The sequence below is a fragment of the Echinops telfairi genome, unplaced genomic scaffold, assembly GCF_000313985.2.
Source record: "Echinops telfairi isolate 266 unplaced genomic scaffold, ASM31398v2 ScPeMD7_655;HRSCAF=1070, whole genome shotgun sequence".
NCBI classification, from domain to species: Eukaryota; Metazoa; Chordata; class Mammalia; order Afrosoricida; family Tenrecidae; genus Echinops; species Echinops telfairi.
The window spans coordinates 24,049,778-24,060,085 of NW_022104553.1; the positions used below are offsets into that span (position 1 = coordinate 24,049,778).

A 10,308-nucleotide genomic window follows, 5' to 3' on the forward strand; every position below is an offset into this window, starting at 1 on the left:
TAGAGTGCCAGGCTTTTCTTCCTAGTCTGTCTTAGTCTAGAAGCTCCCAGTGAAACCCGCTCGAGCTTTGCACTAACAACACAGGCCTCCAGTGACAGATGGGCCCTGGCTGGCCACGGAGTTGGGGTCCCCCACGTGGCGACTGAGTATCCTCCCACTGAGCCATCAAGGCTTACCCTATTGGTCAGTGCAACGTACACGGTTTCCATCACTGTGGAAAAGTACAATTGCACAACCCTGTTCTAGAAAGGCCCCTTCAAGAGAAGGGCTCCCCCTTTCCTCTTCTCCCTTCCCCCTCACTCTGGTGGCTGGCTAGGATTCCAAGGTCAGGGCTGGAATTTCCACAGCCATTTCACACCGTGAGGTGTTTCTAAGACCAAAGGGCAGAGATGGAGAAATACTCGTATGGAAGCCGGGTCCCTCTGTAAAGAGCCACCTCAGGCCTGCAGTACCTTCTGGAACTTTGGTGAGCGAGAGAGAAATAATCTTCCCTCTTCATGATGCCAGTCGCCACCCACCCAACCCCAACACCCTGGCGATGCCAAGCGTGTTGGAGTCACGCTGTGCCCCCCCAAAGGGTTTTCAGTGGGATTGCCAGGCCTTTGAGCGGAGGGTCCTCCAGAGAAACTCAAACCAGCGACCTTGGTGACAATGCTTCAACTGCAAAACTGTGTGTGCCACCCGGTTCTTTGGGGGTTTAGTCCTGGTGGCATGGTGGTTACGCACTCTGCATTTAACCAAAAAGGCCCATGGTCAGAAGCCATCAGCTGCCCCCGAGAGAAAGCATGTGGCAGTCAGCTCCCAGGGGTCGTTGAATCAAGTCAACAGCAATGGATTGGTTTGGGGAGTGGGGTATGTCGGTTTGTTTTCCTAATTCACAAAACCCCACCCCAACCCCAAGGGCCCAAAGAGGGGCTTTCTAGCATCTCCTGTCCCTGCAGTCAGCTTCCCAAGCCCCCCAGTCTGAAGCTCGCAGAAGGGCCCAGGGTCCGGTCCTCCCGCCCGCCCCCTGCTGAGCGCGCTCGCACCTGCATCTTCTGGCAGTCCGGGAAGTCGCCCGGGGAGATGTGATGTTCAAGCTGAATCTTTGCGAAGATGACGGGCAGCTTCAGGATGAGCTGCTTCTTCTTGTTCTCCTTCCCAAACACGGACGGCATCTCCTTCTTCAGGTAGCTGATGATGTACGCGTGAACCTGGGACGGGGAGGAAGGCGGGGAGGGGTCTCGCTTGAGCCTGCTGCAGAAACACTGGAGGGGGGTTATGCCCCACAGTGCATGGATTCCCCGACACGCCCATAAAACAACCTGTTTTGAGATCCACATGTAACCCCTATCTTTACCCCTCCCCCCCACCCCTACTCCCATCGCCAGGAGCAGCTCGTGGCTGAGTGGCTACGCGGAAGGTCAGCGGTTGGAAGCCACCAGCAGGTAGGTGGGAGAAAGATGAGACTTTGTATTCCCATAAGGAGTTACGGTCTCAGAAACCCCCGGGCGCAGTTCTACTGCCCCTGCCCCCAACCCCACCCCAGGGGCGCTATGGGTCGGAATCAAAGCGAAGACAGCGAGCGCGAGTGTGTGTCCACCTGACCGAGCAAATGGCATCGAATGGCAAATGGCAAAGAAGGGCCAGAGGCCCCACCCGTCCAGCTTGGTCGATTGCACCAACCGTGGGGTTTCGTCACCAGGAGGAGTGGCTAGGTAGGGCACCGCTTGCAGCGGTTATGCATTGGGCTGCTCACCGCAAGGTCAGCAGTTCAAAACCACTAGCCCGCTCCTTGGGAGAAAGGGCTTTCGGGTCTCGCAAGGAATTACAGTCCTGGAACTGCTCCGTCAGGGTTGGTTTGTCCCGGATCTGTAAGGACGCTCCTTGCGACGTGATGTCGCAGCAAAGGCGCTGGGGGGCTCGAACGGCAGGTGGTGCGGTTGGCTGCCCGGCGCTTCATCTGTGCGCCACCAGGGCTCCTTCTCATAACAACACCCCACCCCCCACCCCCCGAAAAGCCTCCTGCGGAGCAAGTTCTACTCGGGGCCAAACCTGGGTAGGGGACGGGGTGGGGGGACCCATGAGTCGGGGAGCCATCATTACAGCAGCTAATAGTCGCAGCTGCTCCTGGGGGCGGTGGGCGGGGGCACTTGGAGGCCGCCTCCCGCCCGGGGTCCCCGGACTCCGGGCTTCAAACCGTCCCCCACGGCGCCGCCGCCGTCCACTCCCAATCAGACATACCAGCCCAGGCCTGCCCCTGGAGCAGAACACATCGCCCGCATTCCTGGACACCTCCAGGGTGTGCCACCCTACCCGGAATTCGGGCCCTGCCCTCCGCTGGGTGTTACAGTGAACCCGTGACCGCCCAGTCGGAGCACCTGGCAACCTCCGCGTGCGCCGGGAGCAGAGCTCCGCTCTTGAGAGATTCATCCCAGCGGCTGTGCCCTTTCGGAGCGGGTCCCTGGGCCTCAGCCAAAGCTTGCTCTCGGCCACGAACCTAAGAGTGCGCGGTTCGAAACCACCCGGCGGTGCCCCGGCCGGAAGCGGAGCGAGGCGACCTGCTTCCGGAACGACGAAATCAACCAACTGGAAACGCGCCCCCTGCTGGCGACCCGGTGCGTCTGCCCCGGAAGAGCTGCCCTGCGGGGGTTCTTGGTGGGCGTCTCTGCCAGGCCTTTCTTCCCGGGTGCCTCCCAGTGGGTGTGCACTGCTAACCTTTTCAATTGGCCAACTCTTAGCCGTTTGTACTACCCAGGGATTGGGCTTGAGCACAATAATCAAGGAACAAAAGAAAGGAAATAAACACACCTGTTTCCATGGAGCTATTTCCAACCTGTTGCCACCTCATTTAGTACAGAGTAGAACACACACACACCGCTGGGTTTTGCTGCGGCTATAATCTTTCTAGAAGCAGAATGCAGGGATTTTTCCAGCCAAAGGGCTGGGGGGGCTCAAATCAAAGGAGCCAAGTGCTTCACTACTAGGCCACCAGGATTCCTTTTTTTTTTTCTTTCACCTGATTGCAATGATCTTATTTAATAGATATTTAAGAGATACATATTAGAGGCAAAAATAAGTAAATTCAGAGGTACCAAGTATTAACACTGTGAGCATTAAGATGCTTTAGTTAAACTTTTTTTCCCTTCTTGCTATATCAATCTTTATTTAATCTCAATCCATCCCTTTTCCTTACTTAAAAAAAAAATCCTTTTATTGGGCATGGGCAGGATTCCTTTTTAACAATATACAGTCACTGTCAGCCAGTTGGTCTGGCTCGTAGTCACTGTATAGGAAAGGGTAGAACTACCCCCGTGGGTGTCCAAGACTGTAACTCTTTACGGGACTGGTGAGCCTCATTTTTTTCCCAAGGAGGGCTGGTGGTTTCGTACTGCTAACCTTTCAATTAACCATCCAGCAGGTAACCATGAAGCCCCGGGGGCTCCTCAGGCTCAGGTATGATTTGCCTCTTTCCCCTCCCTTTCCACCAGAGCAGGCAGTGGTATTGTACAGCAGGAAGAAACATGACAAGCACAACAAAGAAGACCGGGGAGCCACGATCCGAATCGACTGACTATGCAAGAGCCAGACACTCCAGACGTTTGAGACACACACACACACACACACACACACACACACACACCCAGGTGTGAGTTGGAAATTGGAAATTGGAGTGAGTCAAAAAGTGTTAAGTCTGCTGACCCAAAAGTCGGTGGTTCAAACCCCCCATCCTCTCCAAGGGAGAAAGACGAGACCGACGGCTTCCCTGAAGCTGTACAGCCTCAGAAACCCTAGGGAGCAGGTCTGTGTCCTGTGGGGTCGTGGTGAGTCAGAATCCACTCCACGGTGGCGGGTTGGGTTTGGTTTCTGAACGGTACCAGGAGTCAACATGCTGGGCTATTAACTGAAAGGGTAGCCGCACGAGTCCTTAGAGGGGTCCCTCAGAAGAAAGGCCTGGCAACAGAAACAACCGGCCGTGGAAAAGCCGGGCGGAGCTCAGTTTCAGTCTGAGAGGTGGGGGGCAATGGGCACCGGGCACGGGAAACGGAGGCGTGGTCGATACATGGCTAAGACTTATCTCTAGCTTCGCTTCTAATATGGTGAGTTTTAAATCCAGCCAGACACGAGCACTTAGGAATGCGCGACCATTTTCAAGCGTGCGGTGGAGACCCCCTGACCCTGTCCTGTGAGCATCGATGCTTAGCTGTTTCAACTGCCTATAAATTCGACTTCCAGACTGACCCGGGACCGGAAACCACACATGATTCATGCATCTGCGTGTACGCATGAGTCCTTGTGTGGCCAGAGGGTTATGCATTCAATAACAAGTTGGGACAGTTGGTGGTCTGAGGCCACTCGGAGGTGCCTCGGAAGAAAGGCCTGGTTTCCAGCGGGTCCCAGCCTTGGGGAACCCGCTGGACTCTCAGACATCCGGGCACCATCAACTCGATGGCAACAATAATGGGTTTGTGTAAAAATAGACCACCTTTGGAAAGATACACGTTTTTTTGTTTTGTTTTGTTTTGAAAGTGAGAGACACTCCTTCGTGGGTGCCTCTAGGGAGAAAGAGTATCTTTTGGGGGGCTGGCAGACCAGGGATAAGGGGAACCATTGCATTCTGCGTGAATGCTGTACCTGAAAAGGGGGTGGGAGGAATCTTGTTACAAAATTTCTTGTCAAGAGTCATGGGCTGAGAATGTTAAACATGTAGGTCACTCCTCGTGCGGGCGGGCGGGGTTCTCATCTCCGCCTCAGTCTCCTCCAGCCATGAACCCAAACATAATACAACCGTTGCCATTGTCCGGCACAGGGGTTAAAAATTTGGCAGGTGGGGGGAGAAGGGGAACCCATCACAATGATCTACATATAACCCCTTTCTAAGAGGAGGGGCAACAGAAAAGTGGGTGAAGGGAGACAGTGGTTGGTGTAAGACATGGGGAGAAACATTTTTAAAATAACTTATCAAGGGTTCAGGAGGGAGGGCGGGTGGGGGAGGAGGGAAAATGAGGAGCTGATATCAAGGGCTCAAGTAGACAGAGATTGATGATGGCAACATATGTACAAACATGCTTGACACAATGGATGGATGGATGGATTGTGATAAGAACTGTAAAAGCCCCCAATAAAATGATTTAAAAAAAAACTGGTGGGTTGATGGGAGTGGGGGGGTGGGGCTCAAACCCACCAGCCAGTTGGTTGGGGGAAGGTGTGACCCCCGACAGCCTTGGACACCCTCTGGGGCAATTCTGCTCTGTCCTGTAGGGTGGCCAGGAGGGGAAATGGAAGTGAGGACAACTAGGTTTAGGTTTTGGGGGTTTTTTTTTGGTTTTCCTTAAGCGTTCATCCTTTCCTTTCATTCTTTTTGCATTAACCACTAGGAATCTGTGTTCTGCGAAGTTCAGGAGGCTGGAAGTTGGAATTCATAGCTCTGGCTCTGAAACAGGGAGGCTTTCTCTCTGTGGGTGGCTCTGGTTGGCTCTTTCACTTTTCACTGTGAATTTGGTGGAGGCTTACATATCAGATCATCATTTTTGCAATCCAAACACGGGATCAACCCTCCCCAGTGGCTTGCCCTGCTTCCCCTCCTGCCTCCCCCCCCTACTGCCCATCTCCCTCTTGTTCCATCTCTGTCTTTCTTCCTTTGACATTTTGGGTATTGTCTTGCTTTTGACCCAACTTGAAGGAGCCCCCCTTGGCGGGGGCATGGGCATGGCACAGAGCGGTCACTCGTGGGGCTGCTAACGGCAAAGTTAGCAGTTTCAAAGCATCCGCCGCTCTGCAGGAGAAAGACATGTGCCTTTCTATTCCTGCCAAGAGTTCCTGGCTCGGACATTCACAAGGCCAGCTCTACCCTCTCCTATAGGGTCACTAGGAGTCACCATCAACTCGATGGCAGTGTGTTACCCAATGAGACACCTAGCTATCCTTTTATCCTCTGAGCCCGGGTGACCTAGTGGGTTACAAAGCACCAGGTCAGCCATCCCAAAGCACCAGCTCCCCCACCAGGAGAAAGCGTCATCTTTCGACTCCCATTCAGAGTGACAGTCTTGGAAACCACAGGGGCAGTTCTACCCTGCCCGTGGGGGTGGCTGTGAGTCAGAACCGAATGGGTGGGTGGCAGTGGGCTTGAGTCTTGACTCTCTGGGACATTGTTCCCCCTCCCCGGGGAACCATCAAAGTCTATCTCGTTGGGTAGGAAAGCCTTTCCTTGCTTAAACAAATCGATGGATCCCTTTTTTTTTCCCTCCTTGTGTGGGTTCCAGCCACCAGCCTTTGTGTTAGCAGCAGAGCACTCAACCTTTACGCCACCGGGTCTCCTGATGGCATACGAAACTCACACGATCAACACCGCGCTTGTTGTTATGTCCATTTCCCACTAGAATACAATTCTATGAGAAGATGACTTTGTGGCCCGGCTGTGTCCCCTGCCTGGTCACTAAAGGAGCTGACCTTGGCTGAAGGCTCAGCCGTTTGGGATTCTTTCTTGGCCTCAAAGCCCTGAGAACCAGCTGCCATCGAGCTGGCTGAGAGCCACCAAGAGGACACCAGGTGTGTCAGAGCTCCGGGCTGATGGTTTCAATAGTGCCAGGCCTTTCTTCCGAGTCACACCCGGCTGGGTTCAAACCAGCTCTCTTTCAGCTAGCAGCTCGGTGGTACCCTGAACCCTGAACCTTCCTCCGCCCAGGGACCCCTCAACACGACAGTCTCGCAGCACTCCTCTAGGCAGCTCTCGCGTCGACGATGGGCAGTTAGACGGGGAAACTGAGGCACCAGGCGCCCAGGAAGGCCTCATACCTACCGTTTGGGGGAGAGCATGAAGGGAGATAAGAGGGCGGTGCGTGGGCCACCGAGGGGTGACCGGATCAAGTGTGAGTGTGGCCGAGTTGTAAGTGCAAGCGTTGGGTGGGAGAAGGGGCCAGGTCGCAGTGGACCCTGGCTGCCACGCCCAGAAAGCCCGTGTGCCGGGCACGGAGGAAGGCGGGGGGCGGGGGGCAGGCATAGGCTGCAGCAGAAGAGGCAATGACCTGTAGGTCGGCAAGGTCCAGGAGGGAAGGGGCGTGGCCCGGAGGGTGGGTGGAGTCTGAGGAAGTTAGCCAATGAGGTGAGGAGTCAGGGCCCGTGGGCGGTCCCTGGGGGGGACCCCTGAAGAGCGGAGGCGGAGGGCGCAGAGGTAATGACTTTTCCAGGGAGGAAACAGGGGAAGGTGTCAGGAAGCGATAAGAGGGCAGGGCGGGTTGGGCTGGGGGCCCGGACTCAGGGCTTGTTCGGGTTTCCGGAGCCACCCTCCTGCCTGGCGGGGGCTCCAGGTGTCTGGGTGACCCCGCCTCTCTGTTCCCAGGCCCTGAGCTCCCGGAGAAAAGGAGGTGGGCGAACGAAGGAGAGAGAGACAGAGATAAGGAGAGGGACTTAGAGGGCGAGCGCCCGCGAGGAGAGCCAGCGAGAAAGGACCGCCAGAGCAGGGTGAATTCCAACTGGCCCGTCTCACTGGCTTTCCCTTCCCAAGGGACATTCCAAGGGGGGGTGGAGGGGGACCACTGACTCACCCCTCTCAGCTGCTCCTTAAACCAAGACCTCGGGCTCCTCCACCCTCAAGCACCTCCAGGGCCTCTTTGCCTGCCCAGCCCTCGGCCCCACCTCCTCCCTGCCACCCTCCTGAGCTCGCCCACCGCATCCCCAGGCCCTGTCCTGGACCAGAAGCTTCCCTGCTTGGCTGTCCTCCCACCCCAGCCTCCTGAATCTCTGCCTCCAATCTTGCCCTCTCCTGTCCACCCTCCAAAAGAGTGGCTAGAACCTGTCCCTGCCTCTCCCTTGTTCTAAACCCTTCCATGGCTCCCCAGTACCCTCACGTACTGCTCACCAGTTTGGGGTGACTCTGACTCCCACCCAAGTCGGAGTCAATAACAAAACAAAACTTCACCCTTCGACTGCCTATGGGCAGAGGTCTTCCCTTTCACCCACACATTGGCTGGTCTCACTGCCTGGCCCCTTCCTCATCCTCCTCATCCTCTAGTTGGCCCTTCGGACACCTTCCCATCCAGGAAGCCCTCCCTGACTCCCCTGGACTTCCCTGACCAGGCTGGGCCATCCCTGTCCAGGGACAGGCTGGTTTCCTCCCCTGGACTGGAGATCCCCACAGGGTGTCTCAGTCATTGCCGTGACTCCAGCAGCGCCCAGCACAGGGCCAAGTAGGGAGGAGGATTTGTTGAATGTCAGTGCTGGCTGGATGCTATTCATCCATTCGATAGTTACCTAGCACCTTCTCTGTGCCCAGGAGCCCTGGTGGCATCTTGGTTCTGGGTTGGGCTGCTAACCGCAAGGTCAACAGTTTGAAACTGCCAGCCGCTCCTCAGGAGAAAGAACGAGGCTTTCTACTACCCTAAAGAGTGCTAGTCTTGGAAACCCACAGGGGCAATTGGACCCTGTCCTACAGGGTCACTATGAGTGGGCTGGGCTGGAGGACAGTGAGGTGGTGTGCTTCGTTGTTGGCTTTTTCCTGTGTCAGGCACTCTTCCAGGTGCAGAGGAAACAGTAAGGATGGAGGCAGACAAAGGGCCCTCTGGGGGTTGGACAGAGAAGGTGTGGTAGTCACCTAATATGGTGTCAATTTAAGGATTAAGAGTGTAGGGGTGGAGTCTACACTGTCAATCTGGAGATAGCCAATGAGACTTCTGTGTGGGCATGGCCTTCTCCTGAGAATTCTGGGAAATCTGGTACTTCCTTCTTGGAGGCAGGAGACACTATCTCTCTCAGTTCATTCCCTTGGAGACTCACTCCAAGGCTGACTTCCTGTGAGGCATCCCTGAGGAGATGCCACATGGACCTACCCTGATGCAGCCCTGGGTGCTGGAATGGCCACGTGGAGACCCCTGCCAGCACTGAGATGCTTCTCCCACCAAAGACTTTCTACCCACTAGCCTGTGATCTACACTAGGCGTCATTGCATGTTTTATGAGTCTGAAGAGGACTTTATAGATTGCTGTCAAACATATGGGCTAATATCGGACTTATAACCTTGGACTCGACTGGGTTGGGAAGTTTCCTCAATGTTCAATTCCTCTTGTATATAAACTTCTCCCTTACACACATATGTGTGTCCATGGATTTGTTTAATCTACCCAGACTAACACAGCAGGGATGGAGATGAGGAAGAAAATGGAATGGTGAGGGGCGGGAAGACAGCTAGGCCCAGTGAGGGTGTTTGTTAGGAAGATGTGACTGTGTCCGGAGCCTCCAAAACTCTATGAGAGGGTCCTGCTCGGCCCTGTAGGACAGTCCAAACCAACCCTCATGGCCAGTCAGTTGATGCCACCTCACAGCAACCCGACAGGACAGGGTAGAACTACACCCTGTGGGTTTCTGAGACTATAACTCTTTACGGGAGCAGAAAGCCTCATCTTTCTCCCAAGGAGTTGACTGGTGGTTTTGAACTGCTGACCTTGTGGTGAGCAGCACAACTCTCCTTCTGCAGGATGGTCAGGAGTCAGCATGGACTGGCTGACAGGTGGTGGGAGGGGGTGATAGTCATAAAAGCTGCCAGTGGAGGAGAGAGAAATCCCCGGGCTACTGACATCTAAGGGATGAATGATTGAAGGAGATGAGGAATGAGCCAGAGCTGGGGCAGGAGCTTAGGAAGGTTCCAGGAGTGGGGGAAGGGCACGTGCAAAGGTCCTGAGGCAGGAGTGAACTTGCTTTGGACTGGGCACAGCGCCCAGGCCTGCGTGAGCAAGGGCTGCCATAGTGCCCATTCTGACTCGGAGCCCCCCTCAAGGGCAGAGTTAGGGCTGTCCTGAACGGTTTCCAAGGCAGCCGATCTTACAGAACACCCCCACCCCCACCCCCACCCCAGATGCTTTGCCCAGGTGATCTGCTTTGTGATTGGTCACAGCGTTGACAACCCTAAGGAGCACAGTTCTAGACTGCCAGGAAATCAATCGATGATTTGTAGGTGCGACTGCCAGGCCTTTCTTCCTGGGCACCTTAAGGGACCCCCTTTCCACCACCTTTGCATGATGCCCTGCCAGAGCAGAGCGCAAATTGTGCCCCTCCAACCTACCCGCCCACCCACCCACTCACTGCCATCAAGCCAGTTCCGACTCATTGTGACCCTGTAAGACTGCCGCTGTGGGCTCCCAAGACCCTAACTCTTTAGGGTGGTAGAGAGCCTCATCTGTCTCTCCAGAAGCAGCTGGTGGTTTTGAACACCTGGCTTTGTGGTCAGCACGCAACGCGCACCCCGCTATGCCACAGGCTACGGCCATCCATCGGGCCTCCAACGCACCGGGCGGAGAGAAGACCCCGCAGGCCCCGCCCCACCCCGCCCCGCTCCCC

The 10,308-nt window shown here is 55.4% G+C and overlaps 1 protein-coding gene across 1 annotated transcript in view; it reads right to left on the reverse strand.

Annotated features, from left to right (window-relative positions):
• Positions 1 to 941: 941 nt before the first annotated feature.
• Positions 942 to 10,308, reverse strand: part of EHD2 (EH domain containing 2) — a 23,138-nt gene continuing 13,771 nt past the window's right edge. Inside the window, exon 5 of the mRNA XM_045292655.1 lies at positions 942 to 1,194. Coding sequence (XP_045148590.1) covers positions 942 to 1,194 — 253 coding nt within the window. The remainder of the gene's footprint in view (positions 1,195 to 10,308) is intronic.